Raw genomic sequence first — 22,115 nt, 5'->3', positions numbered from 1 at the left:
CTGCGACAGTGAGCAATGAAATGCACTTTGGGTTCATCTCCTGCCACTGGATACACTCGGGGGGCATGCCACCCCATCCTCCGCCCCTATGCCTGTCGTTGCTTTCAAATGCGCCGGAGAAACTAATCACGGGATCCATTCACTCATTCAGATCCCCTCCAGGCCCCCATCCTTCCTAAAAACCCAAGCAATTCCTGTCACTAGTTTTCCCCAAATTCGCATATTGGCACTTGAAGAAAATAGTGTTTTTGGGGAGTTTAAAAATTCTTTGACAATTACTTATTGCTTTTAAAATATTTAATAAAAAAGTACTATCCAATATATATTATTGAAAATAAAAAATATAACCTCTTTAATATTTATTTAACATTTTTTTCGAGTGTTAGTTTAGAGTGGATGCAGTGTGGTTGGCCTGCACTTGAATGTCTTGTGGTGCGCATTGTTGCTCATTCAATTGCTTAGTTTCCATTTCTTTTTTTCCGTTTTTATTTGCCAGTAAGAGGAATGAATCCTTGCCAGTGGCAAGGACAATGACAAGCCGTTGCTAGTGAAAAAGTGTAGCTCATTTTCACGGGAAAACACCGAAGCATTCTTACATTTACAAAACGCTTTTCCTGCTCTTTCCGTTTTAGCGGGTTTAATTAATTACATTTTGCACCACATTTCCCAAGCTTTGATTTTATGGAGAATTCCTTGTATATTTCTTATTTGTTATTTTCTATTGTCTGGCTGATGCAATTAGGAGTTAAGATTGGCAACTTTATGAGAAAGAAGCACATGCTCTTGAACAAAAATGTGTATTTGATGTGAAATATAATCGATGTTGTTTCTTTTTCTTTACCAACTAATTAATTAATGAACTTGTGCGACTTTTCTCGTTAGCAATAAATCGGTAAATCGCATTGAAAGCTTTTGGGCCGGGTCTTAATCAGTTAATGTTTCCAAGAACCCATTTATTTTTTGCCATTTACTCGAAAGCTTAATCTAATGTGGCGTTAAAAACAACTCGAAATCAAAGCAAGCAGATAGGATTTTCATTAATGTAGTTTGTTTGTTTAAAATTTAAATTGAATGTGTTGTGCATACAAATAAAAATCTTAATAGCATTCGATTACACAGCTAATCCCTGGCAAACAAAAATGTCCTGCCGCCACACCACAACCCCTGCCAACGGGCATCCTTTTAGAAAAGTTCATCAAACTCTGGTGTTCCCATTATAAAATCAATAATGCCATGAATATTTTAAGCTGCTGTCGCAAAGCAACAACAGGATTGAACGCCAAATCTAAATCCCATAGGACAATTGATTAGCGGGCCCCGTCCTCCCTCTATCTGCCATAAACATGTATTTATAAATTATATATATTAGTTTGTGTTCTCCGCTGGGTAATTGAAATTCAAAATTTATGGAAATCGCAGAGATAGAAAAAATTTGAAGAGTATTTAAGGAAATAAATCAGGTTGGGAATGAAAAAGGAAAGAACGCTGCAGTTTGCTGTTGAAATGAAGCCAGAAATCAATGATTGAGCAACCTGATGCTTGATTGAACGTATCGCCACGACTACGTGGAAATGCTTGCAAATTGCCAGCGAGCGGTGGAAATTGGAACGCCACACCGGCGAACAGGTGCAAATTTATGCACACACACGCACCTGCTCGCTCTAAAAAAACCGCTGATGAAGCAGTTCAAGAAACATAAAAAAATCCTTTAAAAAAAGTAAAAAAAAAGGACGGATGCCCAGGAAAATTACGATAAAATATCAAGCAGGTGAGTGGAGAAAAAAAGTGCGCCGAGTAAAAAGAAAGTCGCGCCACAAACTGCATTGCTGTAATATGAATGCATTTCCATATTTGTACACTATAGGGTTTTTGGGGTATATTAGTTAGGAGGAGTATTTAATACAATCATATTAGGAAGGATATTATTTGATTTTGAGCTCAAAGCTAAAGGCTTTGTTAAAAATATAATAAGCAATCTCAATTAGATCAATTTTAAATGTGATTTATTTTAATCCAATTTTTATAGAACTTATTCTATAGATAGAAGTAGGTTGAAAGTCATATTTTTCTCATCTAAAATACGAATTTTTAATCCTTAAAAAATTTGTATTATAAAGAGCATTCACAGCTTAGTTTCTACAAATTTCGGTGAGCAGTGCTTTATTATTTTTTCATTGTTGATTTGCTGCATTTGCATGAATGTGAAATGCGAAATTTCAATGGAGAATAGGCCCAGGAAGGACCTTCTGCCATCCTGCAGGCTGGCTGGCAGGATTCTCCTCTCAGCCCACTGCCGTTTCTATTGTTTTTTCGCTGCAATGGACTCTAGGACCTCACTCTCTCTCCTTTCGCTTGTCCCCCCAACGTTAACTGACTTTGGTGGCTGCAATGATTGCATAAAGGAATGGAGCCAAGGAGCAAAAGGACAAAGGCTTGCCTAGCTTTTATTGTTGGATTGCGCCGTAAGTGTAATTGTGTGCAGGTATGCGTGTGTGTGTGTGTGAGGAGAGCAAGGTTAAGCTGTTAAGGATTGCAGTTTACTACAAGGATTGTGAATTTATTGTTTATGGCTGTAATGCCAAGGATGGTCGTACAAGTCACCAAGATAGTGTTGGGTTAAGAGTTAAAAAAGTAAATACTAATTATTTATTTTGTAATATTTCAGAAACTCTGTTAATTAAAGTGATTTTACCAAATCAAAGCTTCAAAGCAACCAAACAGTGATGAACTAAAAGGGAAACCCGAATCAAAGGCTCATATTCAATGAGCGGCAACACCTCTTAGGCCCAAAAAGCCCTACAACCCGGCAGCACAACTAAGCCATTGGTAAGTGGAACAGGCCAAATCACAATATGCATAACGGCATGTCCTCTCTAGTATATCCTGCAACCACTTCAAACGGCATAAACATAAACGGCAAAGCCAAGCGGCCAAAAAATGGGGCAAAAAAATAAAAAAATATTATAGATGGGAAATGCAATTTCTGGGAAAAGGAAGCTCATCAAATTAATTAGAATCATGTTGTCTCTATCCTATACTGTCTAGGGCTCTCTTTCATTTGCATTTGGTGGGGCAGGGAAATTTTTGTAATGCCCTTAGAAGGATGGCCAGGTGGCCAAGGTGAAAGCTTTCCAAAACTCAATGAGCGGTTAAATAATGCCCCGAGGCGTTTGTCCATCCTTTACCAGCACCTGGCCCTCATTTTCCCGCTTTTCTTTTGCTTTTCCCGGGCTTTTCCCTTGCTTTTCCCTTACTGTTTCCCCCCTATTCCTCATCTGCTTTTTGAAAAACTCTTTGCATCCGTTACTTTCGCTTTGTTTTGTGTTAGACTCCTATTCATGGAATGCATTTCATTTTAAAAATTTGACTTCATTTTGTTCTTTTCTTTTTGGCTTAATTTTGTTTTTCTGCATTCACAATTTTTTACATTTTTTTTGCATAGTTTATAGCTATATTTTTCCAACATTTCGCCTGCTTTTGGCAAAAAATCTATATATTTTATATGTATTTGTGTGTGTATGGCGGTCTGTGGCTTTTTATTCGTGGCTGTCCCGGCCAAAAGCATATTTCGTTTTCATTTTATATGCGCCGAATTTGTTATGCACATTTTTTGCTTTATTTTTCAAGTTCTGCGTGCTTTTGAGAGCAATTTGCAATGAAATCGCTTAGTTTTCCGAAAAGATTGCAGTGCATAATTTTATATATATATTTATTTTTGTATACTTGTGCTTTGTGGGCCTTTGTTTTTTGTGATTCCAAGCAACTCTCAGCTCTATTTATGTTAAATTAATGCAATTGTTTCGGTTGCCCGGGGAGCCGACGATAAAAACTTATTATGGGGGAACAAACTTTGTTAAACGGGTCGTATGAGTGATGAAAATGGAGGGGAGGGATCCATTATGGAGTCTTAATGATTTTAATAAGGATAACGAGGTTAAAACAGAATATATTTAATAAAGAATTTAGATCTTCATTTACTCTAAAAATAATAAAATAGTCTCCACTACAGTTATTTTACTTCTATACTCTTGTCCAAAGTGACTTGGCCAGTCAATGACTTTGGTCTTTTTCTGAAATCCCCCATCTAACCCCCACCCTGGTCTGATTGTTCTGCTCTCTGAAACTCATCGGGAAAAGTTCTTGAACAAATTTGCTGCAATTTGTATTTTGGTTTTTAGTTTGGCCGTTGATACAACTACAAGACACAACAAATACATAGCACGTATTACACCTAGATACGTTGGCTATAAATTTCACTAAATTTTATAAAGTCAACTTTGTGGCGGAATGAAAGGGGTAGTTGTGGGAAAAAATAGTAAGAAAGAAAAGCAAAGGGACGGACACTAAGTGCTTCTCACACGTACCATAAGTAAATGTGTTTATGTGTGTACGGACGAGTGGAAAGTACACGAAGCCAAAAGGATGAACATTAGATACATTCATGGTTAGACTTCCGTACTTGGCCAACACAGACACGTCGTGGTAGTAGTCGTGGCCATGGTGGCAAGTGGCAAGTTAAGCACCCAACATTGACTACCACAATAGACAACATTAAAGTTGGTTTGCCAGCTTTGCTTTGGCTTTGGCTTTGGTTTTCTCACTTCCACTATCCCCCCTTATCCTTATAAGGATAAAACTTTTTATATTTATTATTTTCCTGGCCATTATAATATATTTTATTTGTGGTTTCTATTCAAAATTAAAATGTGTGAATTATTTGCTTAGAAAAGTGACAATAAACCTCTCAAAAAGCTATCCTTCTGGCCAAATCAACACTGATCTGAGAATATAAAAGGCTGCTGCACTTCAATGACTCTCCATTTTCCATTAGTTTGTTTTTCCTTACATTTTCCCCAAGTCGTTTCCTTTGGCGCTCTCACAGGACGCGTTCAAAAGAAGAATAGACTCGTGTGAGCAAATGCCGGGAAAATAAGTAAGAACGAGTATTGTATGTTATATTTTTTACTTCTCTACCCCCTGTAGTACCGCGTATATTTTACAAATACGTTTGGGGGTAAAAAAAATGGAAGAAAGGACGAAAATAAAACAAGGCGCCCCGTGTTCATGTCCTGACAGGAATTCCTCTCTATTTGCTGGAGTGTGCGTTTTTCGGCTCGGGGATCTGTCTCCGCTCAGGACCAGACCAAGTGCAAACCAAGCGCAACTGAGTTTTTTATGTTGGCTTAATAAAAATACATTTCGCACGTGGAGCAGCACGGAAGAGGAACTTCGCCCACTCAGCTCGCCAGCCAGCCACTCCACACTTTACAAGCCAACCCTTTTCCACACTATTTGCCATTTATTTTGATGCACTGACAAAAACTTTGGCGGCAAAAGTAAGAGATTTTAGCACAGAGAATTGAACAGAAAATCTTAAAAATAATTTGATCCCAGATTTTGATGCAGATCGATGGGGAATCGATCCACAAATCGTTTAAGGTATTCCACTCAAGAATCGGATAACTTTTGGCGAAGATATAGCCTCTGTTGGGGGCCATGTTGTCCCTTTCTTTCAGTTCCCCAAAAAATGAAGGGGATAGCCCAGAAAATTTGACAGAAAATCTAAAAAATAATTCGTTTTTAGATTTTGATGTAGATCGATGGAGAATCGATCCACAAATCGTTTAAGGTATTCCGCTCAAGAATCGGATGATTTTTGGCGAAGATATAGCCTCCGATAGGGGCCATATAGTCCCTTTCTTGCAGTTCCCCAAAAAATGAAAGGGATAGCCCAGAAAATATAAAAAATAATTTGTTTCCAGGTTTTGATGCAGATCGATGGAGAATCGATCCACAAATCGTTTAAGGTATTCCGCTCAAGAATCGGATGACTTTTGGCAAAGATATAGCCTCCGATAGGGGACATATAGTCCCTTTCTTGCAGTTCCCCAAAAAATGAAGGGGATAGCCCAAAAAATTAAACAGAAAATATAAAAAAATAATTTTGTGGAGAATCGAAATAAATATACCTTAACGTTTTCCGATTAGAAGTCGGATGTGTATTAGGAAATTTATATATTATATCATAGATGACTAACACGGGTTTTGCAAATGAACTCTTAAAAAAATCAGATCTAGTGTGTAGCTTTAAAGTTAAAATAAATTAAAGTTAAAATAAAATCAGGAATAACTAGGTTCAACCCCCAAGTATTTATTGAATTGAAAGTTTTGTTTTCTGTGTAGGTTGCAACGTTTTAGTTCCATCCATTTTAGCTGGATGCTGCCCCCAAAAATAAACCGCATTCAGCTGTCAGAGAGGCACCACCCACAAAATGTTTGTGTATGTGTGACTGTGGGTGGGTGGATGTGAGTGTGTAGAGATAGCGTGTAGAGCACACTTACCGGAAAATCCTTCCGGACACGTACAATTGTAGTAGGCCACACCGTCCACACATGTCCCGCCATTCTGACAGGGGCCCGACCAGCATTCGTCCCAATTCGTTTGGCACTGGATCCCTGTGTAGCCATCAATGCAGTAACACGAGTACGAGCTGTTGTTGTATATCCAGTTGTTGTTATAATCAGGACACGTTGGGCGGTCGGATGGTGGTGGAACGGTGTGTCAATGATGCATCAAACGTTGGTAAAAAACAGCATCAACAGCAGCAGTAGCAGCAGCAGTAGCAGCAGCAGCGGCGGCAGCAAAAAAAAGAAAAGAAAACGATGCATAGTTAGAGGTTTGTGGGCGTAACGAGAAAGCGAACAAAAAGCTTTAGATAAAAATAGTTTCACAAAATGGCCCAATATAGTGGAAATTGGCAGTGCCAAGGGGGTGTTTACTGTACAGGAAGTGCGAGGGAGCTGAGATAGCGGCACACAAAGCAGGACGACAACGGCAGTTTGACGTAATTGAAGTGAGGCCATGTTAACAGTGTATATTTCATCAAGGATATCTCTTACAAACAAAAATTTTGGCTTGTAAAGGAACTTTTTCGACTCCCAGTCTAAAACCTAGCTGCCCATTTAAATAATTCACTCAAACACCGTAAATAATTTCATAATAATGACCCAAAACTTTGGGGATCTAAACCAAAGAGCCGGCAAAACAATTGTTAGTTAGTTGCCGTGGCTCCTTTATGTATATTGCAACATTTTCCTGAATAAATTATATGGACTTTTCACGGTTAGATCCTTTTGCATTGTGAAATACCCTACACTCCGGCCATCTGAGTGCCATAAACTTTTTGGTTTTTTTTTTCCTGGCCGGCGGAACATTACACTTGAGTTGAGCAAATAAATATTTGGTAGACATTTGGGATTGGGTTTTTCCATTTCTATTTCATTGCCCCAGCCTGCCGGCAAAACGAATTGAAATAGAAACTGAAACGGAACCGGTAACGGAAATGCAAAAGGCTTGGCCCTAAAATCCTTACCAAGTAGGAATGGAGGCGGAAAAAAATGTGTCAGGGGAACTGGGGAGGAGGAACTGGGGAGGAGGAGCTCGAAAATTGCAGAGAACATGGCAAACATGACTGGGGGGGATAAAAAAAAAGAAAGGATAGTGCGGCAGGTAACCAGAGCATCACGGCAGCTTAATTAAAGAAGTTTCCCTCGGCCAGACAGGTGGAGGTGAGTCCTGGCTTACTATTGTCCTTTATAATGGATTACATTAGGATGCAGGATGCTGGATGAGGATGAGGATGAGGCACCGGTGTACTTGTCTGTTACTCGGACTGGACTAAGCACGGAGATAAGTACCCGAGCTACACTCATGTTTTCCAGTTGTTATTTTCTGAACAGAACCGACTTTGAAGGCCCCCCGAGATTCAGGCTGATTATAGCCTTTGGCTGGACATTTTCACCCAGGAGGCCATTTGATTTGTTGCCTTCAGTATTCAGCATCTAGATTCTAGAAGCCAGAACCGAGAAGCAATTGGGAAATGACTACATAATGGCATTGGATGTGGACCTACTTTGTGGCCAGAATATCGGAGTGAAAAGTCATCGGTAATGCTTCAGGGACCTTGGAGAAAGTGGATGGTTTTTCTTGAGAAATAATTGTGAAAGTGGTGTTCTATATTTAACATTGGCTTGGCTTCTGGGAGACTAAAAAATTGATTTAGTTTTGTTTCTCTAATCGCTAGCAGTTAATTCTTAAATGGCTTAAAATATATTTAAGCTCCATGAAGAAATAACCATTTATTTTGTTTAATTTATTCCCTCGACTAGTAATCTCAATTGCATCCAATAATAGCTTTCGCAATTTATCAGACAAATCATATCCTCTACATCTCATCAATTTTTATTGGCCTGCAGGACTGGCTCGGCTGGCACTTTGAAGAGCCAACTCATAAAAGAGTTAAGAGCAATCTTATCGGGCGCATAAACCGGTCTAAGCCAATAAAATATCAATGTTCTGCATTGGCAATAAACTCCTTCACGATTATTCAGAATTTTTGTTTGCTTTTTTTCCCCCATCCATTCCGAATTGCTGTCGGAAAACTTGAAGATGGTCGAAAACTATTCAGTTAATCCGTTTAAATCTCATGGCATCGTGTTAAATTTAATTGCAGCTATAAATTTCGCTTGCCGGCACATAAACTTTTCCATCCATCCAACTTGGCCCGGACACGCCCCCGTTTGGCCAGCCGCCTTCGGTTTAGTTTTCACATCTTTTTTTTTTTTACTATTTTTTATCCTGCCAAGGAAACATTTCAAGCTTCTGGTTTTCGCATTTGACTTGCAGCTTTTCCATGGAATCGCTATCGTAAAAAAATATCTTAACCGCTTTTCCTTGCGGTGGCTTTCGGATGGTGCCGGATGCTGGGTGTTAGGTGGTGCTGGATGTTTTTAGGAGCAGGATTAGCGGTTGCATATATCGCGATTCGCCAAGTGAGAGTTCTCGCAGAAAAATAAAATGCCAGTTACTTAGTCGTATAAATGGCGTCAAGAAGAGCGATGTCGGTCTTTGGATGTGGCACTTGGAAGCGAACGAATAGAAAAAAATCCAAGACTTCACCATCGTCTGCTAACTTGTTTGTGCAATTTGGACTTTTTATATAAATATGTGTTTGTAGGGAGGAGAGGAGTCTCCCCAGCAGTTAAGCCTCAAACTTGGGTCCGCTTTGGAAAAGGGCGAAAAATGCAGCCATTTCAAGGGCTTCTCTGATTTGAATTCAAGATGAATTGAAGATTCCGTTTAGATGTTAAGTGTGGGATTTGCATATAGTACTTGAATTGAAACTAGAGTGGAGAAATATCCTTGATGAAGTATACATATTTTAGCTTTTGATTTTAAGGATACAACTGTTTTATTATCATTTTATACTCTCCCCAAGAGTAAGTCTTTCTTTCAACTATTTTATCCATGAATATACTTCCCCATACTAAAATAAAATCTGAAACATTTAGCATATCTTGGTCGTAAATTTCCAGCATTAAGAATGCACTCTGGTTTGCCATGCAAGTTAATAATTTTCCAGATGCTTGCAATTGAAACCCACTCAGCACTCCTTGCACCCTTTCGCAAATCCTTGCCACCCCACTCCCACATCCTTTTTTTCATCCTCTCACATTTGCAGTGGCCGCAACTTAACCCCATTTAAACGGGCATGCATTAAAAAAGTGTGAAGGATGGCAGGATGGCTGGATGGAAGGGAGAGGGCAACCCAGCCAGGATGTGGTGTGTTGGGAGTGGGAGGTAGGACATCTGTGGCAAATTCATTTCCCTCCAAAGTGCCGGCATCAACCTACTGGCTATCGAGGGCTCTGCCATATAAGTAGAAGAGTTTGGGCATGGTTTTTGGTATCGTATTCCTGGGCAACTGGGAACCCGATCTGGAGTCCTTCGAATGGTCAAGTGGCACAATTTTATTGCCACTCAAAATGTTTTGGACGGGTTTATTGGTCTACAAAGTTAATAGTTTATAAGGGGAGCGAAATTTAGAGAGTTTTATAGGGTTATTGGATATTTTATAAATTTTCTATAATTTTTGGGAGTTAGGTTTTCGATAGCATTTGGGTTATGTGATTATAAGTTACAAAATAGCTCTTTTGCAACAGATTTTCGCATTTATTTTTTGGCAAATCAATTTTAAAAGCTTGTATTTTCTAAAACAAAGCATCTCTATTAATATTCTACTAAATAATCCACCATAAAGTTGCAACTACTCACCTGTTCAGGCCATCGATGCAGACACCAAACACACAAGGATTGCTGAGACAAGCGAATCCTGCCTGGCCGCTGCCCACAAGGACTCCCAGGATCAGAGCCGAGAACAGCAGACAGGAAATGGAGTTGCCGACGCCGCCACTGCTGCTGCTCCTGCCAGTGCACTTTGCTAATATCCTTAATGTCCAGGATGCATTGCCTCCTGATGATGATTTGGTAGTGGTGGTTGAAGTGATGGCGTTGGCTTTTATCGTTGGTTTCTCTATTCTTGTTTTTAATGTTGTTGTTGTGGTTGTTGTTGGCATCTTTAGCAGGTGGTTTCGTTGTTGAATGTCCTTCTGCACAACAGCCAGGCTAGAGCCACCGATGGTGGTTCCACCGTTGGCTGTCAGCGGTGTGGTTGCGCTGGAACCGGCTGTGCCGGTGGTGTTGCAGTCACAGTTGCAGTCACTCACACAGTCACAGTCACACTCAGCGCTGGTGTCCTTCGAATGGCGCAACTGGGATACGTTCCCCCGGCGGCCCGTGTCTCGTCCAATTTGTGGCAAATCCTGGCCAGCCATTCTCTGTTGTCTACTGTCAATCTGATGATGATGCTGATAGTGATGATGATGAGGATGTTGCTCGTTGATCATACGCCCCGTTGCGTGCTATCAATCCGATGCACGTTGCACGGGAAATCGTCCTTTGATTGCCGAAGCTGGAGTCTTTCTACCACTTGGATGTCCTTGTTGCTGGTCGTCGTCTATCCGCTTAAGTGCTTTATTAGTTCTCATTGTTTGCCCCACCGATTGTTGGCGCCCCAGCGGTCTTCGTGGTCCTTTTGGTCCTTGGCTGCAATCTGCAATCTGCGTCGCCTTCGCATCGCATTTTCAGCTCACAGGACACCAGCGCCTGGCATTCTTTCGTTTATGATTTTTTCTCTTTTATTTTCAGATTTTTTTGTTAGTTTATTCGTTATCCTTTTTTGTTTTCCCTCTTTTTTTTTGGTTTATCCGCTTATTTACCAAGCTCTTCGTTTTCTATAGTGTTTTGGCTCTTCGGGGCGTTTACATTTTTGCTGCCATTTCAATTCGCCATCTGGAAAAAAATAAACATTATGGAATCATGAATATTCTGAAACAATTTTAAATGCAACAATTGCTTAACAATAGTGAATTGTAGCCTTTTCTTTCGGCATCCCTATTGAAGTTCCAATTAAATGGTTGAAAGAGTAACGATTTCTTCATTCAACAATTCAGTTTTCATACCGATTTTGTTTAATTAATGAAATAGTCATTTTGGCTTGACTTCTGTTACATGAGTATATACTTTTTGGATCTGAAAATCCTTAAATCCTTGTTACATTGAGTGACAGTTGAAAATAGTTCCTTGTTGGTCGTCAGCTCTAGGAAAAAAGCTTCTGAACTAATCCATAATGCCGCCATGTGGCTTTCCATTTCATTTCCTTTTCTATGGGTTGATGACATTACACATGTGCCAAAAAAAAAAAGGATATACATAAAACTTTGTCCAAAAAACTTTCCTGACATTGGAAACATATGTACATACATATGTTGAAGAGATTTTGGTTTAGTTTTTGGGGATTTGAGGACTGTACTACTTGCCAGAGAAAAGGAAAGTGATTTAATAGTAGAGTACTTTATACAATATTTATTATTTAGTTTTTAGTTTTTACCATTTTAGTAAAAGTTCGTTAAAAATGTACAGTCATGTGTGCATTAAAATAATTCCCTTATTTTTCCCCAGAAGTCTCTGTAAAAATAAATATATTTCCAGACCACAGACTAGGATGAGTCTAGAAAAGTGGGAAAACCAGTGACAAGTTCAACATTGAAGCCAGGAACAAGCTGGACACGTCAATTACAGCTCGTGTCATGGCAACCGGGAGGAAAAAGCGTTGGCCAGGCCAAGAGAAAATGGTGCAGGGACTTGGATTGGAATTGAGACACTAGAACTTGGCGTTTCGACTTTCATAACTCGACTCGCCCAGCAGCAGCAGTAGCAGAAGCCGCATCATCAACATAAATCCGACTTAACTTGGCCAAATGGCCAGTGGCCGAGGAAGTGCAACAGAAACTGTCTTCCATCATCGCCCCAGAAGCAGAGTTCTGTGGCCATATTGTTTGAGCCTTAACAATGGCAGTCAACGATATGGCCAACGTCAGTCAGTCAGTCATAATGTTGGGATTTGTCGTTAGGACAACGGGGGGTTGCGGCATATGGTGGGGTAAGGAAATAAAGTTTCCCACCCCACACTCCCCTTTGACTGGAAATTAGAGTCCTTTCACAAATTGAAAGATGCCAGCATTAACGATGACTGGCTCGCATGAGCTTATCTATCACATATCGTTATGGTAACTGGAATAGCATAAATGCACTGGAAAAAATTATGATTATTAGTCCTTGAATTGCTCTGAATTTGTGTTTGTATATTTTTGCATTATCCTAGCACTTTGGGAGTTGAGATATATTTTCGAGTGCCCTCCTCGTTGTCAAGTCAACGCTAGGCAATAGATTCTGATGATGTTGATGAGGCTCCTGTTGCCAACGTTGTTGCTGCTGTTGCCATTTTCCCATCACCGGCTGCATTGTCGAGAGGCCAACAACAATGGCCAGGCTAACAAGAGCAATAATGGCTAGGTGGTTGAAACAGGGGGAGGACGAACGAAAAAGAACTGCAATACCTGTTCTAGAAATGGAGGGACACCCGGAGGTGGGCTGTGGATAGTGAGACTATTGGATGGGAGATGGAAGATGGGACATGGATATCATCACATTGCTGACGAGGGGCGGCAAATGAATTTAGCTTGTAAACACAGGCAGCATGAAATGCGCACGAATGGCTCAAAACTGGCCAAGAGCCAAGTGGGCAGAATGGCATGGCGAGGAACGATGGGGCCTGGGGCTCGGAGCGGAGGCAATCTCGAATTGCCCGAGAAGAAGCCTGAAGTTGTTCAAGTTTCCTACAGCGACAGAGAGACACTTTTCAGAGTGGTGACTTTTTCAACATCAAGGATAAGCCATTCATTCCATTCTGAACAAAATAATGTACACACTTTATGCTCAACAAGCAGATGGAAATTATAAAGTGCAACAAGCCATGACAATTGGCCAGGAATCTGAGTTAGAAAATTGCCTACCAGTGCATACCATTTTATTATAATTTAGATTTCATTGGCATTTATTTTAAAGATTTTATTAAAAGTCCAACTGTGCTCTACCTCTATTAAGAGCTGTGGGAAATGCCATCAAATACCTTGCACCGGCAGCACTCGGCAACATAATTTGCTGCCAAAATGTTAACTAACGCAAGCAGTGCCGTAAAACCAGAAACCGGTTTTTATTCCGGAAAATTTCGCATCCACCTGGAGGTGGAGTACCCGGAACCCAACCCGAAAACCATCTCGGATTTCAGCTTCAGCCTAGATGTTTCAGTTTTATTGTTGGTGTTGGTGTTGGTGTTGCTGCTACTTCTGCTTTTTATGGCCTTTGCAGCAACTGCAACTTTGTTGGTAAATCCAGAGGGGTATGTCCTGGCTGTGTCCTGGGATTTTCCCATTAACGTGACCCATTTGCTAACTCTGTTTTGTGTGTTGACATAATGTTGCAGATTTGTGGAGCCGAATGGGAAGACGTTGTTGCCTGTCCTTCAAGAATTTGATGACATTAATGAATGGGCCTTGTTGGGCAATGTGTAATCTGGTGGGGTAATTATGACCAGGTTTTCGGCTACCTTGTTAGCCCTGAGATGATGAGCAGAGAGCTTTCGACTCTTGGATGATAAATGGCCAAAATGGTGGGGGTGATGGATCGCAGTGTAAATTACACAATTGAAATGGAAAGGGTAATGCCTTGAGAACTTTTCTAATTTTCTTATATTGTTAACTATTTAATTAGGAAATAGGTTACTGTAATATTCTAATGGAATAGTTTATTTGTTTATTTTTGAAAACCAGAAGAAATATGCTTGCATAAATTTAATTAAATTTTGCACATTTTTTGTTCGGTCTGTTGGTCTGTTAGTCTGAAAAATTATGTAAAGCGCTTTCAAGTAAACAAGTTGAAATATGCTGAGACAACATTCTCCGACTCCTGCATCCTTCGTCCTGCCTCTGATGCCGCATCCTCCGACTACGCCTTCACTTATATTGTTAATTAATTCTGACAAATATTGTGCAAATATTTGGAAAAACTCAGCACTCGGCACCCAGCAGACGAGCATTTTTTTAAGCGAAAAGGACACAGGGTCGAGAGCTTATAATAAGGCGTGGAATATGCCAAGCCATTGAGCCAGGATCTTATGTATTCAAATTTTGCTTTTTTAATGCGTGGGTGTGTGTGTTCGCTGTAAGAGCGTGTGAAAATCGATGGCCAAAAATAAACACACAACAATATGAGCCCAGTCGCATACGCACACATGTTAAAATAATTAACTTGTCTTTGACAGGACATATGAGCAAACACATACCACTCTCGCTCTCCGCTCCTCTCCGTGTTAATAAAACACGCCATGTTTGCAGTGCACAAATACAATTACCTTTAAGTACCTGCCTCACTGCACCCGCCCCCGCCCCTGCTACCGCTACCGCCCTCTGCTACCAATCAGCTGCCCCCGGCCGCCCTCTCCCTTTCCCTTTACGACAAACACGTGCTCTACCAGTTCCGTTTGCTTAATACGATTACATGGCCTTTCGCAAACCCTAGACCACCTAAAGCACTCAGCTGGACAACTGATGTTGCTACACAGAGAGAAATTTGGGGTACTTTATAGGGGAGGGATATGATAAAATTATTCTACATTCAGTGATTACATTTTTGTACCATTTTTGCTTTAAAGTTATGGTGTTTCATTTTAAACCTTTCAAAAAATATTTTATTTGGTAAGAGTTAGTTGTTCCATAAATTTTAAAATAATATATTTCACTCCTAATTAATATAGCTATTTAAATAATTTATTAATTATACATTTTAATAACTTTTTCTGTGCAAAAAACGTGATGACCTCTGTGTGGGTGGCATGGGTCGCTGCTCCTACAAGAAAGGGCGAAAATGGCCAAGACTAACGGAATGCTTTTTGCCAAAATGGCCAAGTGGGCGTGGCCAGTTGGCCGAATTGTTTGTGTTATTGTTGTTTTTATGGGACGTTATAATTAATTGACTTGAATCAATTTCTGACTTTGAAGTATACGTGAACATTTCCCAGTCCGAGTCCCCAGTCCCAGTCCCGGTCACAGTTGCTGCTGATGATGTACGAAAATGATTTTCATAACTCATACGCAGTGTTGGCCCAGTTAAGGGGTAGCAGCCATTTCAATAATTAAATAAATATATAAATTAATCAATAAACACCTTCACTGAGCCGGTGATTATAGAAAATCCTATATCATCTCCATTCTATCAATTTTAAATGCTAAAGGGAACTTACAATTGAATTCATTCATTTCTCATGCACTTCCTTTGTCCTAGAAGGGAAATATCCTGCCTACTGCATGGCTTTGACAGGGTATAGTATCCTGTTCCCCACAACTACCTCTCCCCTCTATCCTTCTGACTTTTCCCGTTTCTTTTTACCATCTTGAGAGCCGTGTTATCCTCCATAACATGCGCCATCCGTTGCCTAGAAAGTTCAAAGCCGGCTAGATATATGACTGCCATATCCTGGGCTGCATCTGCGTCAGCTGGAAGATTAAGTGTCAGCACGCGCTTTATACTCACAACACACACACACACATGTTACATGCATACTTTTTTCTATAATGGAGCAAAACAGAAGGCAATACAGGAAGATTGCGCATACGCCCCGTGCTCACATTTTCCATGACTTTGCCGCTTTTCCTTCTGCCTCTGTGAGATTTTTTTTTCTTTCCAGCTTCTTGTGCTGACCTAGCTCTTGCTTTTCGACATTAACATTGTTTGGCTGCCATTCGCCTTGATAGTTTTCCCCCTTTATTTTTCTTTTTTTTGCTGTTTTGTTTTCTAAATGTGTTTTAAAAATGTTTCGAAAATTGTCGTTGATTTTCCCTGGGCATCCTTTTGTGTTGTTTGCCTTCGGTCTGTGTAAACACATTTTCGTGTCGGTCAGGTCTAGGAGGAAACTCCACTTCCACTTCCAGTGTCCCCAAAAAATATTTATTAAAGCAATCTGTGCTGACTGTGGATTTATTTAAACGTATTTGTCTTGCATCCTATATGGATGGTGGTGCACTGACGGGGAAATGTAGGTAATTTTTCCAGAAAAACATAGCCACTGATTCAATAAACGTAATTCGAATGTCAATTGGCTATTGATACATTTATCTACCTGGATCCTGCGGTTGTTTTGATTGGTTTAATTGTCCTTGGAGCGTTTAGCTCAGGGTTTGATCAATTAATTAGCCAATTCAGAGTGTTTACGAAGTGAAATGAAGTTGTTGGTTTTGGTCGAAGGCTACCACAACAAGGTGGTAAGTAATTGTAAATTGAATTAATACTCAATGGAACTAACAATTAATTGAATTAAATGGAAAATAACATTTATTTTCTCTCTAACAATATAAGCTTTAATTTTTAGCCGAAAGTCTCTTAAAGGAAGCTCTACTTTCCCTAGAGAAGTGCATGATTTCTCTGATTTATTTTTTCCATTCTCATTCTCATTTTCATTTCCATTTTCATATTCCGTGTTTGGCTTTTCCTTTTGGGCTTTTGGTATCAAAAATCAATATGAGCATGAAATATGCTCATAAGCCTAAAATGTGTGCTTTCTAGCCGCTTTCTAATCCTCCCCAGCACTATGGTAGGTACATTCGTTTGCTCTTCGGGGCCCAGGAGCTGGGAACATAAAGTGGTCTACTTTGAGGAGAGAACTCCTTTACGTTCCTTTCCCCCTTAGTTTTCCTTGGCCCACACTCGCATACCACCCACTCGCATTTTCGCCTGTTCTACCGCAACAGAAAATCACGCCGCAAATGCAATAAAAGCAGGCAACACACAAATGTAACATAAACAACACAAAGAAGCAGGGCACTCGGGTGTTAAAGGAGCGGGGACGATAAAAGGAGGGGAGTTTGGTGTTTTACGAGAATATTACACAGAGAGAAATTGAATTATTAGCATTTGCTTCTAAAATGAGAAGAGGTTAGGTTTTCACAATAAAAACTATCGCGAAAATAAATAGAAAATTTAGATTATTAATGAACCTCCCTATTAATTCTTATATATTTCCTCATACTTTTCTTTCAGTGTAAAAGTCAGGGGCATGCCTTGGAGGCGTTTCAGTTGGGATAGGCAGAAAGGCATCGGCATGGATACATCGATTATACAAGTGGCTGGAAACCAAGCCAAATTGTGGGCGGAGATAACTCGGATAGCTCCTCTGCTGCTCCTTTTCCTTCTTATGTATATTTGTGTGTGTGTGGCTGTGTGTATGTAAGTGAGCTGCAGGAGTCGACTATGTAAAAATGTTGCATACTGCCAGGCGGCCAGAAACATTTTCCACATTTTTCGTAGTGGCAATAAAAGTTTTTATCGCTTTAAATGAAAATTTTTCGCTTCCGCAATGTGAATTTTCCCTTTTTCTTATTCTCACTCCAGACCCCTTGTTCTCCTTTCCCTTCAGGCTTTCCCGAATTTCCCAGCCCACCTACCCACTACCCCTATATTGTCGCTGTGTTTATTATTGCACTTGCTTCTTGTGTTTTTTTTTTTTTGGTTGTTGTTTTGTAACCCTCCCATCTTTAGTAGGCGTGGCAGTGCATTTTGTTGCTTGTTTTATCTTTGCTACAATTGTAATTAAAATTGTGCAACTTAAGTAAATGCCTGGGACGTATATTTATGTGGGCGACTGTAATTGCATGGGGCGATATACATATATGTAGGATGTTTGCATTTCTAAATGAGCAGAAAATTAAGTTAATTTTAATGCAGACGGCTTAAAATTCTTGTTGGAAATGGTCTGGTTTTTAGTAAAATATCAAGTTTTCTTATGGGTCTTCAATGAAAACATTAATATAGTAAGGAAAGTTAGTCACATCTTTTCCTATTCTTGTTCAGAAAAGTAATTATTGGCTACTTGAAAGTTTCCTTTTGACATTCAATCAATAACGTCTCACAATGAGTCCACAAATATTTTTTTTTTCACTTTTTTTGTCGTCCTGCGATGCTGATTAAGCGTCTATGTCACGTCGCAGCAATTAAATTAGTTGGACGGAAAACCCTTTTCTTCCGCCAAAGGAAAGTCAAAGCGTTTAACTTTGTTGCAGCGAGGGGAGCATAAAATGGAAACCGGCTCAAAGGAATTTTTCAGGCGGACTCCGGACTTCAGAGTCCGGATCCGATGCGAGGCAAGTTAATTAACCATGGACTGCTCGCAGAAGGGGGGCGTGACGGGAGCCATCCTGGTGACAAGAGGGCGGCATTCCCGTTGATGATGGCGGGATGGTGGCAGTGGCAATGGCAGCGGTGGTGGTGGTGGTTTAAATGGTGGCTGTGGTGCCGTTGTCAGCAGTTGACCAAATGAAGAGCTGACAAAGTCACAGGGACGTCTTTTGTGCGGCTTGCTAGGGTGGATGTCGTTACAAGATGGGCGGCGGATGGGTTGGAAGGCTACCCTCCATCTGCCTCCCAGAACAATCGAACAATGTCCTGGACAACCCTTTGTGGTTGCCGCGGAATGTCACTCGAATATGTTGGCAATTCTTCTGTGAAACTGAGATTCGCTTTGATTTAATATCTAAAAGGCATATTAATCAAAAACGGAGAACTTTGCGGCGGAAGTGTATGGTGATTTGTTTGGTTAAACAAAATTAATATTAAAAATGCAAAGCCATAATTTTAGCGAAATTCCACCAAATGCAATGCATCCTAAAAAGTATGCTATAATAAATAATTCAACGCATATTTCAATAAAAAATGGTAATAGGCTTTGGGATAAACATACTTTTATTTCTTTATGCCTGAATAGATTTGTTTGTTTAATGGAAGTTTTATTTTTAGAGAGTAATTAATTAATATTTTTTCGGCTCTAGATTTATTATTAATTTTGTAATGGAACTAGGAACTAGACATTTTATAGGAGGGCTTAATGTGAGACACACATTTAATACACACACATTTAACACACATTTAATATTTTTCTACAATTTAATTATCATCCATAAACATTTGGAGAACTTTTTGGACAGCTACGCTTAAGTAGTATCCTTGAAGGACACCCGCTGAGTTGCCAAAATTCCTATGATTTCCCCTGACCTTCATTTCCGTCGGGAAACTCATTGAATGAAATGCATCTTTGGGCTTACCAAACAGCTTTTCGCACCTCTGTCCGGATTGTTATTTCGGATAAGCGGGGGATTCCCTCAACTACGGCGGATCTTTGTCATTCGGTTGCGAAGATTTCCTTGACTTATAGCCCGGACGAGCTAGCGGTGGCAGTTGCTCGTTTTTGCAGCCATATGCCCAGTTCCCCACCTTCGCTTTTTTCGCCACCGCCAGTGCCACACACTTGAAAGCAGCTGTGGCAGGGCTTCCATACACATACCAGTGCATGTGTTGGAAATCCGGGTTGGAAAATCCGGATAAAATGGAGACAGGAAGGAGGGAAGAGGGTGGAGAGCACGTCAATGTCCCTCGTGTAACTTTTTTCATTTCGCTGAGTTCTTAATTAAATTATGAATTATGCACAGTTAGTTAAATAGACGAACGTTCCTTCCTTCGCTTTCGTTCGTTTGTGGCCTGAGTTCTATCCCAGCTCTCTCGCTTTTAAATTTTTTCATATTTTTTTTGTTTGGTTTTGTTTTGTTCAAGATTTAGCAGAGCTTACATTGAAGACGGATTTACCGGCATGAACATAAACGTAAACAGAGCTTTTTTGCATTTTTCGCTTTATGTTTGCCTTTGCCTTTGGCTCGTAAATGGCATTACTAACCCAAATACTTTGTTATTGCCGTGTCTGTGTGAGGGGCATAAATAAGTCGCTTATTTATTGCACGTACACCGCACACACGACCTTAAATGGGCACAAAGTGAAAGTGTTTGGTTCTTCTTTTATTTTTATTTTCCATATATCGAGTTTCCTTTTGACTCCGCTCCGCCCACACTTTGTCACATTCTGGCATTTGTATTTGCCTCATAAAGTCTGAGCAATAAAATGCCATAAACCTGGCTTAAAGCCTAATAAAAAAAAGTTCAAGTGGCCTCTATCTGTTGGCTTTAATGTGCTTCGAATAATACCTTAGAGTTAAGCATCCATTTTGGAGATCAAATAATTATGATTAACAAACTCTTTGAATTTCCGCCCAGGAAGTCAACTTAACATTTACACGGAACTTTCCCAGAGCAAGCCACAAATTTAATTAGATCCTTGAGGGGCGGGGGTAAGCGTTGAAAACAACGGAGAATAAATTTGTAATTTAAATTGTTCGTGTGATTTAAACGGCAGTGGCGGTGGCGCCACAAGGTGAACAACAATGCCGACCAAGAAAAGCTGAGAAGCTTGCCAAGTGCTCTGCATTGGCATCCTTTTGCCAAGAGTGTCAGGATACGCTTGTGCGAGGATATGTCTCTGCCTGTGTGTGTGTGTTTCGGATGTGCCACAAACTTCAAAATAAGTATGTTTTATGTTGTGCCGCAGCAGCAACAACAACGACAACAATGAAAAACACAACAAGCAGTAACAGCTACAACAACAATCGCTGTTCACTGCGGAAGCGGAAACTTCAAAGCGCAAACACTTGGCTTTATGAAGCTGTTCGGTGGGGCGGGGTCCTCCCAAAGGGCGGCTGGTGGCAGGATGTGAGCGGAAAATCTAGAGGTGAGGCAGCTACAGTAAGGCAGGAAAGGCAGGGATGGGCAGGGGCTCATCAAAAAAGGTGATAATTTTGAGATTTTGGAATATTTTTTAAAATATAATCCAAGCATATAGATATTGTTTCCCAAAATCGGAAAACCTATCTATAGAACCACTAAGGATAGATATATTCCTTGACATATTTAGCGAAAATAGAAAATGTCTCATATTTTTTACTGAACTACACAAGCCTCCAATATTATAATGCAACTATTTTTTGGCCAACCCCCTCTGGAAGGACGCCCCTGATATATTTTTGCCTCACAAAAACTCACATCGCGTGCATGTAGGAGCCGCGTGTCCCCTGAATTAATTCACGCATTGCAGAGGAATTTTGAGTTTCGTCCTTTGAGGGGCAAACGCAGCCGCTTTCAAAGTTGTCAACCCGGCTTATTTCATTTGGTCCCGGCCCTTCAGGATTTTCAACTTTGTCTTTATTGTCACCGTTTTGTTATTAATACACTGAGCACTTGTTGTTGCTCTTATTGTTCTCGTTTGTAATTTATATCCTGCGTCACCAGCTGCGGCTCAAGCAACAACAAAAAAAAAAACAAAGGAAAATAAAAACCGGAAAGAAAAAAAATAAATAAAAGAAGGCAAAAGACCAAGAAATAAAAAGGGGGAGACCGTTAAATTTTTTTTTTTTAGCAATTTTTACTGTCAGTTGTTGCCATTAAATTTACTTACTGGCAGGTCCTGGAAGTATTTTATCTTTTCACTCTTAATTATTTACTTGTTTCTTGGAAGACTGTATTCAAATTACATGCAAGAATAAGAAGGACTTTAGAAGCAGATAGATTTTTGAAAGACTAGTTTACTGAAGTGAAGTAAAGAGGATCTTCCACCTGTTTTCTTCAGTGCATATTTCCTAATTCTTTATCCTGTTTTTTATTCGTTTGGTTATCCTTTTTTGAATGCACTAGAAATGCGTAAACTTAACTTCATTTCAAGTATTTCTTTCTGTTTTTTGCTTTGGCCAAACAATTCCTTTTGAAGGTCCTGGCCAAGTTCCTTGCCGAAGGAAAAAGAGTACGTAAAAGTACAAAAAATAGAATTCAGAAAAAGGATGCAAGTTGTAATTTCATTTCTCTCAACTCTTTGCGAATTTGCCGGGCTTTCTCTTTTGTCGTGTGTGTCGGAGGCGTGTTTAATTCAAGTTGGCAAACAAAATAGAGATAA

General features: G+C 40.0%; 2 protein-coding genes across 3 annotated transcripts in view; one reads left to right on the top strand and one right to left on the bottom strand.

Moving 5' to 3' along the window:
• LOC6498094 (MKRN2 opposite strand protein) overlaps positions 1-22,115 on the top strand; it is a 51,829-nt gene that overhangs the window by 25,487 nt on the left and 4,227 nt on the right. Inside the window, exons 1-2 of one of the 2 annotated variants that reach the window (XM_032451793.2) lie at positions 2,440-2,462; positions 2,666-2,826. The gene's annotated coding sequence lies outside the window, so the exon portion shown is untranslated. Of the gene's footprint in view, positions 1-2,439; positions 2,463-2,665; positions 2,827-22,115 lie in introns of those variants that run through there. The other variant, XM_014906494.3, reaches the window with a different exon arrangement.
• The window catches only part of LOC6497441 (protein eyes shut), a 49,820-nt gene that overhangs the window by 26,142 nt on the left and 1,563 nt on the right, over positions 1-22,115 (bottom strand). Inside the window, exons 2-3 of the mRNA XM_014906221.3 lie at positions 10,115-11,191; positions 6,343-6,491 (exon numbers count right to left, since the gene is read on the bottom strand). Of these exons, the coding sequence (XP_014761707.1) occupies positions 6,343-6,491; positions 10,115-10,746 (781 nt within the window). The 5' untranslated portion in view covers positions 10,747-11,191. The remainder of the gene's footprint in view (positions 1-6,342; positions 6,492-10,114; positions 11,192-22,115) is intronic.

Source organism: Drosophila ananassae, chromosome 3R (genome assembly GCF_017639315.1).
Source record: "Drosophila ananassae strain 14024-0371.13 chromosome 3R, ASM1763931v2, whole genome shotgun sequence".
NCBI lineage: Eukaryota > Metazoa > Arthropoda > Insecta > Diptera > Drosophilidae > Drosophila > Drosophila ananassae.
This window is presented reverse-complemented; position numbering and strand designations above follow the sequence as displayed.